The sequence below is a fragment of the Psammomys obesus genome, unplaced genomic scaffold (assembly GCF_907164565.1).
Source record: "Psammomys obesus unplaced genomic scaffold, mPsaObe1.curated_primary_1811, whole genome shotgun sequence".
In the NCBI taxonomy this organism is placed as follows: Eukaryota; Metazoa; Chordata; class Mammalia; order Rodentia; family Muridae; genus Psammomys; species Psammomys obesus.
In genome coordinates this window covers 32842869-32859765 of record NW_026596034.1, presented here as the reverse complement: position 1 = coordinate 32859765, position 16897 = coordinate 32842869, and the positions used below count along the sequence as shown (strand labels likewise).

Sequence of the window (16897 nt, the reverse complement as noted above, 5' to 3'; positions counted from 1 at the left end):
CACACACACACACACACACACACACACACACACACACACACACACACTGCCAGGGGCAAGACAGTCTAGAAGACACAAAAAAAGAGGCCCTCGGAGGTCCTGCCAACCCAATCTCTACTTAGGGATCGCTCAGGCAGAGCTTTTGGCTTGGAGCCCTGCCCACGACATATCCGTGTACCCAGATAGTAAAGGCTGCAGTGGGGCTTCTCACCAAACACTAAAGCCAGACACAAACACGTGTGACGGCTCATCCGCTTTGTCTACTTGGCAGAATTTGGAGCCCCCTGGGAGACGCACCTCAGGCATGTCTCTGAAGGTGTTTTCAAAGATCTGACTGGGATGGGAAGACGGACCTCCACAGCAGCAGCACCGTCTGCCTCCCAGGGTCCCGGGCTGAATCAAATGGAGCTGAGTGCCAGCATTCATCTCCCCCACTGCTTCCTGACTGTGGATGCCATGTGACCAGCTGCCTCGTGCTCCTGCTGCCAAATCACCCCCCTGCCACCCATCATGGGCTGTATGCTCAAGCTACAAGCCAACATAAACCCTTCTTTAAGCTGTTTTAATGAAAAATAAAGACTTACTTATTTTATGTGTATGAATGTTTTGCCTCCTTGCATGTACATATACCATGTCTAGTGCCTCTGGGGGTCAGAAGAGTGTATTCGTTGGATCCCAAGTACTGGAGCTATAGACAGTGATGAGCCACCACGTGAGTGCTGGGCAATCTCCACTAAGCTGCAGGCATGAGACCCTGTCCTAGGGGCCGGGATGATACAACTTGTAGAAGGACCCGGGTCTCGCCAATGTACTCGCTAGCAGTTGGCCTCTGTGTGCATTTCTGACTGATGGGCCAGAATGTTAACCCTGGATGCAGAAGGAGACATTATCCTTGTCTTCTCCTGACCTAGTGTGCCAGGCAACTGGTCTTTCTTGGATGGAGCTGGGGTTCAGACCCAGGGGAACCCAAATGGATGGCTCCAGTGTGGGCTCTAGAAAGCTCATCATGATGAATTTTAGGCCACCAATATTAGGGAAGGGGACACAGCAGAGAAATCCAGAGAACACATTCAGGCACTGACACTTAACCTAAAGCTCTGATAGACACAGAAACAGGGTCTAACGAGGACAAAGGGAGGAGTCAGATCCTGAGGTGGCACTCAGGCCTGGCTACATGAGAAAATTACTTAATCTGAGGGTCAGTTCTGTTGTTTGTTAAATAAGGGCCTGGTACTCCCCTCCCAGGGACACTGTGCAGCTTAGAAAAGATGGCATGGATGAAATGGACGGAATTTAGAAGTCACACAATGAACGTGACTCTCTGGCTACGAGTCAGTGTCATCTACAGGGAATGTTGGTAAGACACAGCGTGCTGTGCCTCTACCCCACTTCATGACTTAGACCTGAATTTGTTTATTTATTTGAAACAGGGTCGAATGTAGCCAGGCTGGCCTTGAATTCACTATATAACGAAAGGTGGCTGTGAACTCCTGGTCTTCCTGCCTCCACTTCCTAAGTGCCTGGATTGTAGGTACCTGTTTTATGAGGCGCTGGGAACGAATGTGAAGCTCTGTGCAGGCTCTGCTCACACTCTTGTCAGCTGAGCCACATTCCTAGCTCACAGTCTGACTCCCTGAGCAGCCATGTGACATCTTGGCCAGTGTGAAGGGACCCTGCCCTTCTTCTGGGTGTCCTTTACTGTTGTGGTTCTGAAAACCTAGCCCATCTAAGGACAGATACAGCCCCTTGCAAAGAGTCTGGTCCAGGCCTCCGTAGATATGCACTGGTTTTTCTACCACTCCAGGAACACAGTCCCCTGGCACAATCTGCTACCACACAGCAGCTCTGTTATGAGGGGATTAGTGTCCCCACTAGTGGGTATCTCTGCCTGTCTGTAGGTCTCAGTCTGTACTAGGGCCACCCTGAAGGCTCAAAGTAGTGGATGCCACAAGGGCCTCAGACTTGTGACACCAACCCTGTCTAGTTGGCTTCTCCCCAGGGCCTTCCTTCCCCAGATCTGTGCCATCACACCCCCTGAGCAAGCCTGATCATCTCTCAAAGGGTGAGGGTGAATTCCTCTGTTGGGACAGCTGTGGCTACTCTTTTAAGTCTCTGTTTAGCCTCATTTCCAAGCCAGTGGGCGGGCGGGAGTCACTGAGACCAACCCAGAACTGTGGGCTTTCCTCTCCCCCACTGGGCCACTCAACCACCATGCCACCCTGATGGCAAGACAGCGTCCCCGGATCAGAGCACCCCACTGCCCACCAGAGCCTCCTGAGGAATGGAGGTCATGTCGAATGATGATGCTGCCTTCTGGTTATGTCTGGAAAAGTCATCCACCAAGAGAAAAAGGTGGTGATGGGGGGTGGGTGGGAATCAAATAAAATTCTGCTTTAAAGGGCAGAAAGAGGGCTTACCCACAAACTATGTATGTGAAAAATCCTCCCTGTGCGGCTTGGTGACTCATCAGTCCCCATCAAAGCGGGTGCTGATGACACATGGAAGCTCCAGTCCCCTGCTTGCTTGGAAGGAAAAACAACCCACAGATACCACTTTTTTTCTGGAACACTGGGAGAGCCACCATACTGCTCCAGAGACCCAGGCAGGCCTTCATAACAAAGGGGAAGGGAGCTCAGAGCCAGGTCTCTAGGAGGGTTGGGGAAGTACAGGGGGGATTCAAGGACAGGCTTGGTAGCCCAAGACAGCTCCTCTGCCTCCTATCATGTGCATGTGTGCATTGAGCATGTGGAGGCTCAGGAGCTAGCAGCTGGATTCCCTTCCTTCCTTTTTGTTTTTTCAAGACAGGGTTTCTCTGTGTAACCCTGGCTGTCCCAGAACTCTGTAGACCAGGCTGGCCTCAAACTTACAAAGATCCACCTGCCTTTGCCTCCTGAGTGCTGGGATTAAAGGTATGTGCCACAACCGCCTGACTCTTTCTTTTTTCTTTCTTCCGTTCAAGACAAGGTCTCTTGTTAGGACGTGGGGCTTGCTGATTAGCCGAGGCTGGCTGGTCAGTGAACCCCAGGGAATCTGTCTGTCTCTGGCCCTCTAGGGCTGAGGTTACAAGCATGTGCCACCGTATCTGACTAAAAATGTGGTGGGAGGGGGATTCTGAGGGTCTTCCTTCTGAGGCACCTTCCCATCCCCTCCCTCACTCTCTAGCCTTGCTGCTAGGGGCAGGTCACTGTATCTAGTCTGGGTTCCAGATGTTTGGCTTATGGAACAGGGAGACCAATTCCCCAGGGTGAGGACTGGGTAACCAAGCCCCTGGTGCTGTTTGTAAACAGCTCAAATCCACTTCCCTGGATCCCTGTTGCCGCATATGGATGACAGTGAATTACTAAAGATCTAAAGCCCCTTCTATGTGCTCTGAACGGACGGATCACAGTGGTCCTCATTCACCTGTGGCCTGATCTCCCTGTTACAGGCTCCACAGGGCCAGACAGTGGCCTTCCCACCGGACAAATGCCTAAGAGAAACAGCTACAAGAAAGAAGTTCTTGTTTGGCTCACAGCTTCAAAGGTTGCAGTCCAGAGCTGTTCGACTCCACTGTTTCTGGGCTTGAGGTATGACAGGGTGACCGAGGAGGTACTCTGTGTTGCTGAGGAGGCCTCTTAACTTACAGCAGCCAAGAAGCAGAGAGGACAGAGCAAAGGGCTCAAGGTAAAATACATACTCCAGATGCACACTTCTAGGGACTTACTTCCACCAGCAAGGCCCCAACTTCTAAAGTGTCCACTGTAGTGGGAGTTTGGCTTCTTTAAAAACTCAGTTATATTACATAAACATGCTTTCTTTTCGTTTTAATGCCAGGTGTGAGATACGGGGCTGCTTTAGTTTGTCAACAGCTGTTAACTATGGTTGTCTCATGCTCTGGCAGAGCATGATCTTTGCCAGTTGCAGACAGTTTAATTCTGAGGACTCTGAGAGGGTATAAATACCAGAGCCGGGAGAGGGGAGGGGCAGCTCCGAGAAAGAAGGAGGCTGCTCCCCCCCCCCCCCCCCACTGCTCCTGGTTGCTGTTGATGCAGTTTGATGAGAAGAAGTTGGAGATATCCTGAAACAACGACTGGACTTGCCCTGAGGAACCCAACTGCCCTAACCAGTAGGAAATACTAAGGAGACATACTCTGCCCCCTTTCCCCTCTAACCTTTCCATCCTACCTAGTGTTGGGGGGTTGGAGGGAATTAGGATGAATAAGGGCTGGAAGGAAGAGACATAAGGAACATAAATAAAATAGATTAAAAAACACTCGCTACAGTTCATCAGTTATCAATAATGTTATCAAATCCTGTATAGGTCTGTCAAAGTATTGACCCACATCTGGCAACCAACTCCTCCGTGTGGGAGCCCTTGTGTGACACTTCGGATTCAAACCTTAGCACCGTGGTATAAAAATACTATGTGGAAAGTTCCAGAATTGCACTGTCCATAAGTTTACCATTTAACATTGTTTCGAGCAGTGTAATGAAGACTAGTAAGAGCACAGTCTCTCTTCCGGTCACATGTACCACATGTATCCACATCGTATACACCACTAGCCCGTCAGTAGCGTCTCCCTAACCAATCAGCTGCTGTGGTACAGGTTTTGTACTTAACTTGTCCTCCCTTGACTTAATAATCCCAGCCCTTGGGAGGCAGAGGCAGGTGGATCTCTGTGAGTTTGAAGACAGCCTGGTCTATAATGAGTTCCAGAACCGCCATGAATACAGAGGAACCCTGTCTCAAAAAAAACTACTACTACTAATAATAATAATAATAGTCCCTGAGTACACAGGTTGAGTGGCAGGCAAAGAACAGCCAGAGGGCATCAAACAAAGACATATGGATGAATTTGGGTGATGGGTGGTTTGGAACTTGTCAAAACACAAGCAAAGCCTCACATAGATACAGGGCTCAAAACCAGCCGGGCTTCAGGTGCCCTTTGGAAGGGCTGAAGCAAGGGATAAGGCCAATCTCTCCCTGAATCTAGAGACACCCTGCCATATAGAAAAGCCAGAGGAATGAGGACCCAAATGGATAATGTCCGTGTGGTGTTCTAAAAGGAAAGCAGCCTGGGCAGCCGGCGAGGCCAGCAGCAGGGGCAGCCAGCGGAGATGCAGGCTCAAGAAAGGCTTGCTTTTCATTCTTAGGCTTTTCCGTGACTGCTTGACTGATTGCTTTGCTTTTTGAGACAGGGCTTCTCTGCATAGCCCTGGCTGTCCTGAACTTGCTTTGTAGACCACAGAGATCTGCCTGCCTCTGCCTCCTGAGTTCTGGGATTAAAGGAATCCATCACCAACGCCCGACCTGCCGTGATTTTAAAGGACTGCCACAGAGCTGTGTACGGCTCCGTTTGTCTTTTTAATTTTTTTGAGAATTTTATACATGAGTACTGCATTTACACCAACCCCCTTGCCAACTCCTCCCATGTCCACCCTTACGCCTTCTCAAAACCATCACTTTAGTTACTAATGTTACACACACATATGTAACCTATTATAAGTATAAGCTCTCTATACATATACTATATCCTATTGAGTCCACTGAGTATTGGTCCTGTGGAGATGTGTTTAGGGTGGCCACTGGGGATTGGATGATCCATCAGGGAAACTGCTTCTCCTTCTTTCAGTAGCCACCGATGGCCTGTAGTTCTTCACCTAAGGGTGGGATCTCCTAAGATTTCCTCTGTCCACACCGGCACAGCAGCTGGTATCATTAGGCAGGACTTGTTTTAGACAGGCACATTGTTGAAATTTTGTCACTGCCGTGTCCCTGTCCAGTAGGTACATACTATCTAACAGGTTGTCCCAGTCCTCTGGCTCTTACAATCTTTCTGTCCCCTCTACCAGAATTTTCTCTGAGTCTAGTGAGGATGACAGTCAACTAACTCCGCAAAGGACCTGTGTGCCTTTGATATATAGGATTATAGTTCCTTTTCACTTTTAAGCCAAAAAAGTGTGAACAGGTTTGCAGCCAGTGGGAATTCTTGTGACGTTCTTTCAAGATGTAAAAACCAACAAACAGCAGATGGACTTTTCAGTACCCCTGCCCCAGGGCTCTCGTTCCCCCCCTCAGAAGCCATGGACATACACAATCATTCTGGGAAGAGAGTGGTCAGTCTTTGCTCAAGGTGACCGCGACTGTGCCCCACAGCCCGATGACTTCACTCCCACGCACCCACAACGGGAACGTGGGCAGAGACAGAGTGTTCCCGATGGTCTTGCCTGGCCAGGCCTCACTGGACGTGTCCCGCCACAAGAGCATTCCACAAGCTGAGACACACTTAAAGCACAACAAACGCCACGCAGCACCGACAGAACACAGCGTCACTGGGCAAGCAGCGCATCCAAGTCTCGCAAACCTAATTTTCAGCCTATGAGCCCAAGGCACAGATGAGTCCATTCGCAACACTGAGTTCAAGTAGGCCAAACTAACAGATTGTTACTATGAGTGTAGGCATTGAAGCGCCAGTGTGTGTGGCCACACCTCAGGTCCCCTGGGGAGAATTCCCTGGGGCTGCCTCTTCTGCTCTATATGTTTCTCTGTAGAGAAACTGTGAGAAAGAAGAGCCTATAACAAGCCAAGTCCGAGGTCTATGTGTCCATCATAGCATCTTAGCTACGCTGGAGGCCAGAGCAGGAGGATGGCAAATTTTAGCCACTTGGCAAGACCCTGTCTCCAGAACAAACACAGGATTAGGGGATGCAGCTTGGTGATTTGAGTACTTACCTAGCACAGAATCCCCAGCACTGGGGAAAGGAGGAGGGCAGGCAGGCAGGAAGAAAGGCGAGAATGCACTAAGTGGGAAAGCGGAGAGACCACCGGAGATTCAGGGCGGGGGTCCTGTCCCTCGCCTCCACGCCTTCCATGTCTACAACTTTGCCAAATTCTGGAGGAAGAAGCTGGAAGGAGGGGACAAAGCTAACTCAGAGGCTACCTGTCTAGGTTTGCATCCTTGCCCCACCTGTGTCCAGCAGAAGGTCACGTAACCAATCCCTGTGCTCCTTAGGCTCATCCTTTGAGATGGGCCTCATCAAAACGTGGGGCTCCATGACATCCCCCACTGAGGCAGGCTCCCAACATCAGAAGGTAGCCAGTAATTGTTTTCTTTCCTCTACCATAAAGGAAGCCTGGGAGCACGGCTCTCCTCCCCAAGGCTGCTCAGCCTCTGCCATTTGTTAGTTTCAATCCCGGGAGTCCGCTTGTTGTTAGTTACAGGGACCCCAGCGAGGGCCCTGCACGGAGGGTGAAGGCACTGGAGACCGGTAGCCTGGGCCACAAAGGCCTCCACTCGAGTCCCCAGAGCCAGTCACCTTTGTTCTCGGTGCCACCACAGGCCCTTCCCGAGGTGCTGGTGTAGGCGGCCTCTTGCACAGTGAGGACAGCTCGACTTTTGCAGTCCCTCTGATCATTCTGGGACTGCATGCCAAGAGCCAAAATGGATGGGCAGGGCAGGCGTGTGGCTGGGTTGTAAAAGGGAGGGGCCAGGCCAGGTCCAGGCACTGAGTACAAGAGAGTGGTGTGGTCTATGTGCGTAGGTGTGGGCGCTAGGTATGACTGTGGCTATACTGGTGGGCAGCCAAGGACAGGTGACCAGCTTGCCTTCACCCTTAACCCACAACACATCTGTGGGGCCTGGAGGAAATGCAAAGCTCTCTCCCATTCTAGACATGCAGGATCGAGGACTTGGATCAGGGTCTGTGAAAGCTAACTGTCTGTGTCCTCTCCCTCTAGCTACCGACACAGCGGGCCCCAAGCAACTAGAATTTCCCCCAGGAAATTCTTGCTGAGAGAAAGAAAAGGCTGGGGTCAGGGATGCCAGCCAGAAAAGGAACCTGGATCCCTCAAAGAGAATACAATGTAACACAATAATAATAATACAATGTAACAATTCATCCCCTGAAACAATGATGGCTCAGTGGAAGGAGCCACCCCTCACCTAGGGCTGCTTAATTGTGTGTCTCTATAACCTAAACCTCATGTCATTGTCTTGAATATGGACTCTGGAAGATGGGGTGAAGGTGGGGTTACTAGGACTCTTAGCCCTCCCCTCCTGTTTTTCACTACTTGGTGTCTGTTTAATGGGCATACAGAGAGCGGTGGCCTCGCCTGGATTATTGCCATCAGGGCCCAGCATCTGAGCCTAAAAACTCCAGTAACAATCTATAGCATATAAGTCAGGGGGTGGGGTGGGGTGCAGAGCCAGGGTGATGGCAGCACAGCAGCATCCTGTACTGAGTCCCAGGCCTCTCATACCGGGAGCGCTTTGACTTGGCCTTCAGCAAGGGGTGCAAGATGGAGTGTCAACTCAGGGCCTTCAGTCACGCTGACCTGGTCCTCCTGCAATCCTGGCACAGGCCAGGCCTCCTCCCTGTGTGGAGCGTAGGATGAAACTGATAGTATGAGCGGCAGAGAGCCCACTTAGAGAGCCTGACAGTGGTTTCCCTGAGCAGGGGCTCTGAACACGTCATGGGTCAGGCATTGCTACATGGCAACTGCCCAGGATACTTCTAAGAAGCCATTTGTCCTTGGCAATGTCTTCATTCTCTGGCAATGTCTTTATTCTCTTGGGCTCTGGCCCCTCTTCTATAAGACAAGAGTGACAAAGGCTTCAGAAAACTATCCTGAGGTTCAAGACAACACATGTGTGTGACACACGGACATAAGGTACTCAGGAGCCTGGGAGAGACTCTGGCCAAAACTGGCAGGAACTCCTCTTGAGGATTCACTGTTACTGGTCTGCAAGAATGCATGGCTGAGGCCAGAAGAGGTTAGGTGGTGGAACCCTGGTTCCTCTAGGACCCACTCCACTTCCCTCACAAACTATAGGTTCCATGACCTTCACACAAGACCCAGTAGGTGAGATGCTACTGCCACCCCAGAGAGGGTGACAGAGGCATCCAGTCACTCTCCACTGCCAACACATGAACACAATGGCTGCCCTTATACACTATAGTACTTTCTCTTTGTCATCCTCCTCCAAAGTACAGAAAAGGGACGGAGGTCTGAACTGGGGTGTCTGTAAGGTCACAACTTCCAGGGGCCTGGAAAAGCCTGCTGGGGCGAAGTGGTCAGATGTATGCAAATATACTCACGGCGGGCCAGCCTCCTGTCATACATCCAGCCTGCCCCTGTCCTGTTGTGTTTTTACTGACCCACTTTCCCTGGAGAAGGCATTCACTGTGGGTTTTATTACTTCTGTGTAGCCTCCAAACCACACCAGGGGGCAAAGGCTGAGCTGCAGAGTCCCAGATGCTTAGGACAGGGAAATGTACCTAGCTAGGGGCTCACCGCCAGCCTTAGCTACTCCCCAAGATGTCCAGGCAGGCTTGCCCCTCACAAATGTGTACGTTGGAGCCTCTCATCTCCAGAGCCTAGAGAGAAGAACAGGCAAGTTTCTCTCAGCTCTGTAAGCACGTGCCGTGTTCTCATAGCCTGGAACACAATGTCACACAACCTAGGCTGTCCCCACACATGGCCTAGTGCACACAGTGGGCCTGTCCCTTCACAGTAACATATTTCTAGATGGGTCATTCTCTTCTTGGCCTTCAGCATGCATTATGCCTTCCCCCTTATGGCCTTGTGAAACACAACAGGCCTATTACCTCATAGGGTTTGTACAAAAGGTATGTCTCCTTACAGCCTTTACAAATGGATGGACCTGTCTCCTCTCAGCTTTGTACACACAGTAGGATCTATCCTCTCAGATATGTCCCTTCACTGTCTTTCACATACAGAAGGGCCTGTCTCCCTTGCTCAAGGCACAGAATGGCCTTGAACAAGCGACAGGCTTTTCCCTCATGCACACATAAGGCTATCTCTGCAGACCCTGGCCTCTGAGGGCTTGGGCAGGAGCAGAGAGGAGCATCTGAGTCAGAGCTGAGGCCTCATTAACTCTATGACTGTTTATGTTGCACACCCCAGGGAACTGGCCTCAAGGGCCTGCTGCCTAAACCAAACAGAGAGCCTCCCTAGGGAGCCCTTGGGACTGCAGGCTGGGCTCCCGGGGATTTGGGTAGAGCAGAGCAACTCTTTCCCATCCCGTTCCAGCCACAGGAGGTGCTGGTCCTCCGTCATAGGACCCCGGACATCCCTGGACTCCCCTGACCAAGACTGCCATAAATGAGAGAAGAGCTCTTTCCAAGGAAAGAGAAGGGGGGAGGGAGAAAGGACTCAGGGGGCATGGTCTCACTTTGCCAGCCTCATCGTTCCTCAGAGCAACTGCTGGCTCAAGAAAATCTACTCAGGCAGAGAAAATGGTGATCAGGGAACCCCTCAGCCAAGAGGGCCATGATGGCAGCAGGGGCACACAAGGAAACCCCAGAAAAAAAACTCCCTGACTTTAAAAAATGACAAGAATCTTACAAGGAGGCTTCAGCCACACATCCTGCTATGTTCCTCAGGACAGCCTGAAGTAGACTCCGCCACATCCTTTGGCAGAGGAAGGTCACATGCTGTGGTTACAGCTAAGTCTTTTTAGGACCCAATTTTGCCCTCCTGAGGAAAGACACCACCCTGGGCAAGTCCAGGCAAGGTAAACCGGGAGACACAGTATCCGAGAGGCTTGCGTCACACTACAAAGAGTACGCTCTAGATGTACTTCCTGTTGTAGGCCACATGTAGAAAATTCACAAATTCAAACCGTGTTTGTGGGATTTGCTAAATGTCCTAAATTCAGTCTATTGTTGGTAGTTTTTGTTTTGTTTCTGTTAAAAATGGAAAAAAAGAAACAAGTAAAAAAAAAAAAAAAAACAGAAGAGAATTCTTCACAGTTCTCTCACTTGGTGGTGGCGGTGGTAGTGATGGTAGCGAATACCTTTAACCCCAGCACTTGGGAGGCAGAGGCAGAGGCAGAGGCAGGGATCTCTGAATTTGAGGCCAGCCTGGTCCACAGAGGTAGTTCCAGGACGGCCAAGGCTACACAGTGAGATCTACCTTAAAAAACAAAACAACAAAACCAGCCTTCCCCAACCCCGTCAGAGTGGCTGTCACAGGAGAAGCAGAGAGAAGGTCATATCCAAAATGGCCTGATGGGCCCAAATCTCTAGCAGTTTGACCGTGAGGAGGCAGGATGGACCCACGGATCCTGACTGAAGTTGGGCAAGCCAAGCCATTTGGCCTCTCTGAACTCTAGCTCCCATGCTAGCTAAATGACAGCAAAGCAGAAGTATCTAAGCCAGGCCTGACACATTACAGATGTTAGTGACTGCATTCAGTTAAATGAACAAGCTCCCAGATCTGGACCAGAACAAGAAAAAGCGAGGAATCAAATCCAGGTCTTCCAGTTGACCTTGCTAGCTGGAAGCGTTCCCCCAAACATCTTAACATTCTTTGCAGTTTTGCCAGCATGGATGACAGCAGGTTTTCGCTCTCACCAAACTTGAACCTCCCAAGAGCCATAACTGAATCAAGTTGCTACAACGAAAGACGACTGCCACCTGGTGGCTGCATACCCAAATCGTAGGGGGACAACTGCCCCAGGAGGACTACACCAACATCTCACACAAGCTTATGTGGTGGGAATGCAGGTCACCACCCACATCCTGGAGGAAGGGACAGCGCCTGACAAGGCCATCGCCATCCTCTGACTCCTTTTCAAGAGTTTTCACCGATTGAATCTGGTGATGGTAAAGACATCAGATGCCATCAGAATCGCTGTCAGATCCCCAGGTCCTCAGAAACCCAAGGATCCCCTCCCTAGCTCTACATTCCTTTTGTTAGCCCCACATGTAATCCTAGACTAGTACTCTGAAACCATCTTTCGACTAAAGTCTCTTGGTATTTCCTTGTACGCCTCAAACTGGTCCTCCTGCCTCAGACTCCTAAGTGCTAGAAACCAGGCATGTTCCACTAGAGCTCAGCTTGAGATTCTATTTTCATGCCTCTGTCTTGGTTACCTCTTGAAACCCTCATAAGCACAGCCTTGCAGGTGTGCCTGGAGTACAGGTGAAGGAAACGTTTGCCTCAAAAGGTGAGTCAGGACCCCTAAACCCTCCTCCGCCCTCGTAGCCAGAGGCTGACATACAGACTGAGCCTCACCTTTCCCAGACTAGGCCAGAAACAGACAGGAATGCACTTCACACAGGAAATGCACAGCAGGAGTTTTGCCCAGTTGCCAGTACACAGTAGGAGCTCCATAAATGCAGTCTCACTCTGATGACTCATGCTTACGTAGCTCAGACTTGGCACCAGGGACATAAGAAAGGAATGAGCAGCCTTGTGACCAGACTCCACCACCTGGACCACTGAACACAACAGAACTGGGTCCCCAGGAGGCAGGGGACCCTCTTTAGGGGAGTTGGCCTAGACCTAAGAAATGATAGCCGAAGTCTGCTCTCTCCAAGTGCTTGAAATGTCCACAAGGCGTGAGAACAGGGGTGAAGACGGAGAGCCAGCTAATCAAAAGCTGCGAAGCAAAGCCAGTGAACACCGCCAGGGTTTTCAACCTTTGTTTAAGGAACCTTCTGGAACCCAGAGTAAAGCCTCCCTGACCCCAGCTTTGCCTTCCTTCTGATGAAAGCAGGTCTAGGATCCTCTCAGAAGCAAGGCACCAGCTGGATGGCTCCAAGCGGAGCAGCCACCTACCAAGGACTTCTATCACAAGGCACAGCCCTTGAGGAGAGGGCAGAAGCTTCCAGCAAAAAAAGTGACCCCTCACTGAGCCATCCAACAGGCAGAGCTCCCCACCTCCAGGCCCATGTACTTCCCAGCTCTTAGCCATCATTTGCTAAACCCACTGCAAACCAGCAGCAAGGTCCTGACTTACCTTCCACTGCAGAGAATGGAACCACTGATCTCGCAGGTAGCTGTTTGCAGCCTGTAACAACAAGAACAGGAGAATGGAAGGCCATCATTTTCTGGAATGTCTCAGACCATCTTACTGGCCATCACACTAACCAGTGTCTTCTGCCCTGAGGCCCTGGCTTGCCTCCTAAAAAATTATGCATTGACCCTCAGGAGCAAAATCAGAACAGAAGACATGGCTGCTGGTATGGGATACTTTTGCTGGGTAGAAGAGTCCCCACCCTGCTGGCTGGCGCACCTTCCCTATGGTTAGGGAATGACCTTGGATGGATGGTGGGAATTGGCCAAAGGTGATAGAGCGGAGTGGACTCACCAGTCCTCTGTCCTTCCAGGACTGCCCAGGAACCTGGCTTGTCATACCCGGGATTTTCTCAACACTCCCCACAATGGGCTTCCAACCCCTTGTCTCTATCTTCCAGAGCTCAGCCTCAGAAAGGCCCAGGCTCAAGTCCTGGCCTTGATCACAGGCTAGCTGTGAGCCAGCCACCCAATGACACAGACCTTCAGAGGCCTGTGAGGAGAAGCATCCCCCTGACAATCTGTGGCTCACCAGCACCCTACCTCTGGTCAGCCCTGACCCAGTATCTGGGCTCATGACCGTGAGCTTTCGGCTGTGTGACAGTGGGATGGTGCAAATACCTTGCAGATGTTCAACAAAGGCTCTCTGGAGCCAGACAGCTCCAGCCACAGATGTGTTGGAGTCTCTGGTGTAAATAACTTCTACAGTTAGCCCTGTCAAGGAGATTCACAGCTTTCATGAGCAAGTATATACCAGGATGGGCCAGCTCCAGCACAGCCCTGGTCCACAGCCTTGTGGTGGGGAGGAATGATGCAAAGGGGGCCTCCAAAAAAATGTATACACCGGTCCCCTGTGGTGGTAAATGTCCTTGTGACAGGGAGATCACCAGTGGGATCACAGAGTCCATGTAAGAGGGAGGTAGACCAGTTGGACTGAAGCACAGAGATGATCAAGGCCATGGACTCCACCCAAAAACTGGGAAAGGAAACAGACTCTCTCCTGGGCCTCAGGAGCATATAGCCTTGGCCACACCCTCCCAGCAGGCAACTTCAGAAGATCCAACTGATGTTGGGATCAGAGTCAAGCACAGCCTATGCCACCTTCCTGATATGGACCTGGGGCCTAGATGTCTCTGTGTTGTCCACAGGCTTATTTCTAGCTCCCTTTCCTCCGACACAAAGCACAAGCACACACAGCCTGGTGTCTTGGCCAGTGAGCATGAGCTGATGTGACAAGAAAGAGACCTTTCACTTGCAGGCAGAAGCTTTGCTTTTAAGAGACTTATCCCTGTCCCCAATCACACAGCACCATCACCAGCAGCAGCAGCAGCAGCAGCAGCAGCAGAAACATTTCAGATGATGTGTGCTCCAGCAGCCTCAGGAACCAAGCAGTGTGAACTGGTAGGAATCCTTTGCTCTTTTGATCTACGAAGGACTGGAGCTGCTTCCTCAGTGAAGCGGATTCCAGCTTGCCTCATCCATCTGACTGACTCTGACATGGCCTAACGCTGTACTGGGAACTTTCCATCTTCACCTGCTCCCTTCAGTGCCTGCTCAACTCTTAGCCACCCTGATCACACCCAGAATGCCACTTCTCCAGGATGGCTGTCTCGAGGCTGGCTTCCCCCTGCTTGAGCTCATCTGACATCATTCCGTCCTGTATAGCTGTCCTCCTTCCTGCAGCTATGGCTCTGTGAGCTTATAAACTAACTATGTGTGATGTAAGCACCACCATGTGTGTGAAACCCAGCGCAATGGAAGACTGGATGGTGTGTTGAGAGAGAGCAGATTGGGTGGACACATGCATTCATGTGCACAGGAGGCTCGGATGGGTGCAGGGGAGAGTAAGCGGGAACGGATGGACGGACGGATGGGCAGGTAGACGGTTACATGAGCATGTGGGTGGGTGGATGGATAGATAAATATGTAGATACATGAGCAAATGGATAGAGGTAAGTAGGCAGACAGATGACTACATGGATGGGCAGGTAAATGGGTAAAACGATGCATGGAGGGGTAAGTGGTTAGAGGATTAGGTGCCTATGTGGATGGAAGGATGGATAGGTGTACAGAGTGACAAGTGGGTGAATGGGTGGGTGTGCCTGCGGATGGATGGATGGATGGATAGATGTGTGAATGAGTAGGCGTGTGTGTAGACTGATAGATGAGGTAGGTGGGAGACAGATGGGGAAGTGGGTAGATGGTGGATGGGTAGGAGTGTGTGTAGATGGATGAATGGGGTAGGTATGTCTACAGACTATAAGTGGACAGGTTCACTCCCAGATGAATGGATGTGCAGGCAGGAAAGAAAGGAGGGAGGTAGATCTTAGGACTGATTCACAGTAGGAACATTCACATACCCACCGCACGGAACTTCAAGAAACCCTTCAGCTCCGACACCCTCTTCGTCGCCATGCTTTTGCTGAGTCTCCAAAAACAGGCATGGTGGCATATCCCTGAACCTGGTGTACCAGGCTTGGACTGTGTAGCTCTGTGCTAACCAAGGAGACAAGGACTGTGGTCCAGTTACAGGGGAAGAAACAAGGCCCAGAAGCCTCTTGACACTGCTGAGAGCACTGGGCTAGCACAGTAGTCTTGGATCACGCCTCGGGCCCATCTTCCTCTGAGCCTATCTCCCTCCAAGTCTGATCAGCCCAATACCTGCTAGCGAGCACGCAAGCAGCGTACCTGGCTCCTGTGGATGTGCCCTGTGGCTCTGAGAGCTGCTTGGCACCGGTCAGCTAGCATGGAAAGCAGGGTGAGCCAAGCAGGGGTAGACAAAGGTGAGAATTCCCTCAGCCAGGGATGCCAGGTGACACTCTGGAATCCCAGTACAGGCCTCCTCAGGCAACTCCTGGCAGACGGCAAGTAGGCCTGGCTGTGCTGCGGCTGGAAGGAGAGTCTACCTGTGAAGTTCCCGTGCAGCCAGGATGGCACCCGAGAGATGAGCCAGGACAACCCAGATCCCAGGGAACACTAGGCGCAGTGAGTGCCTTGAGGGTGACTTGGAGGAGAATCCCCTGGAACCCCAGAGGGTGTCCACAGCCTACCTTGCCCCCGTGGCCCCAGGCTGGCTTCTGGTGGCTCTCTGCCTGTGCCTGGTGATAACCTTCCCACAGGGCTGGCTCCAGGCAAGCCTGCCCAACTTCCTCAGCAGAGGCTGCCAAGTTCTAGCTCATTGTTGCATTGTCCGCGAGGTGAGAAAAACAGTCTGAAGCCTACAGGGACTATTCCCAAGTTCAGCTTCCTGCCCAATGTCCAGGAAAAACAGCAAAGAGCAGCCAGAAACGCGCTCTCTCTCTCTCTTTCTCCCTCTGTCACTCTCACTTCCAGTAAAAAGGGGACCCATCCTGTCCCTATCCCTGCCAGTTACTTGTGGGGAGGGGGGGGTAAACAGTTGCACATCTCCCATGGAGCTTCTGAGACCGGTAACAAAGAGTGGGGCTGCGATGTCAGGAAAGAGTGCCTACTTTTTCTTATTATTCAAGCCACCTTGGGCTCTGTCTGCTCTTTCTTAAGGGTGGACAGTCCACCTCAAGGATATCAGCACCGCATGGTTCCTTAGTGCTTAGCGTTTCTCCAGCAGCCACCAGCAAGGTGCCCCAAATAGGACATACACAGTGTAGGTGCTCACAAGCTGGCCTCCTCACAATGGAGCTGACGAGAGGGTGGGAAGGCAGAAACGTGATTAGCAGGCCTCGGCTGTTGCTGGAGCCTCTAACATGTGCTTAGGGAGCTCACGTGGAAATCACAGAGTGCCCAGGAGCACTCACTGGACCCCATGCTGGGCACTGACAGCTTGTCCATTGCACCTACAGGGGATTACACTATGGTACTTAAAAGCAGGCGTGGGAAGGTTCATTCAGCCTTCCTGGAATCCCCTGCCCCAACCCCCTCAGCCCAGGTCAGGTCCCAGGGGCTAGACTTTCAGGAAGACAGACTACCAATCTAAGATAGAGTGAGACTGGGAGGATACTGGGATCAGAGGAGGAATCCAGGAGGGTGGTATCAATGAAGAGAGAGATGCTCTGAGGCTGGGGAGACATTAGAGAAGAAAGAAACAGCAAAAGCTGGAGAGAGAGGGAGAAAGGG

General features: G+C 51.4%; 1 protein-coding gene across 1 annotated transcript in view; it reads right to left on the bottom strand.

The window, feature by feature from the left end:
• Nucleotides 1–16897, bottom strand: part of Cmip (c-Maf inducing protein) — a 191235-nt gene that overhangs the window by 55410 nt on the left and 118928 nt on the right. The window contains exon 3 of the mRNA XM_055620832.1: nt 12750–12800. Within this exon, the coding sequence (XP_055476807.1) occupies nt 12750–12800 (51 nt within the window). The remainder of the gene's footprint in view (nt 1–12749; nt 12801–16897) is intronic.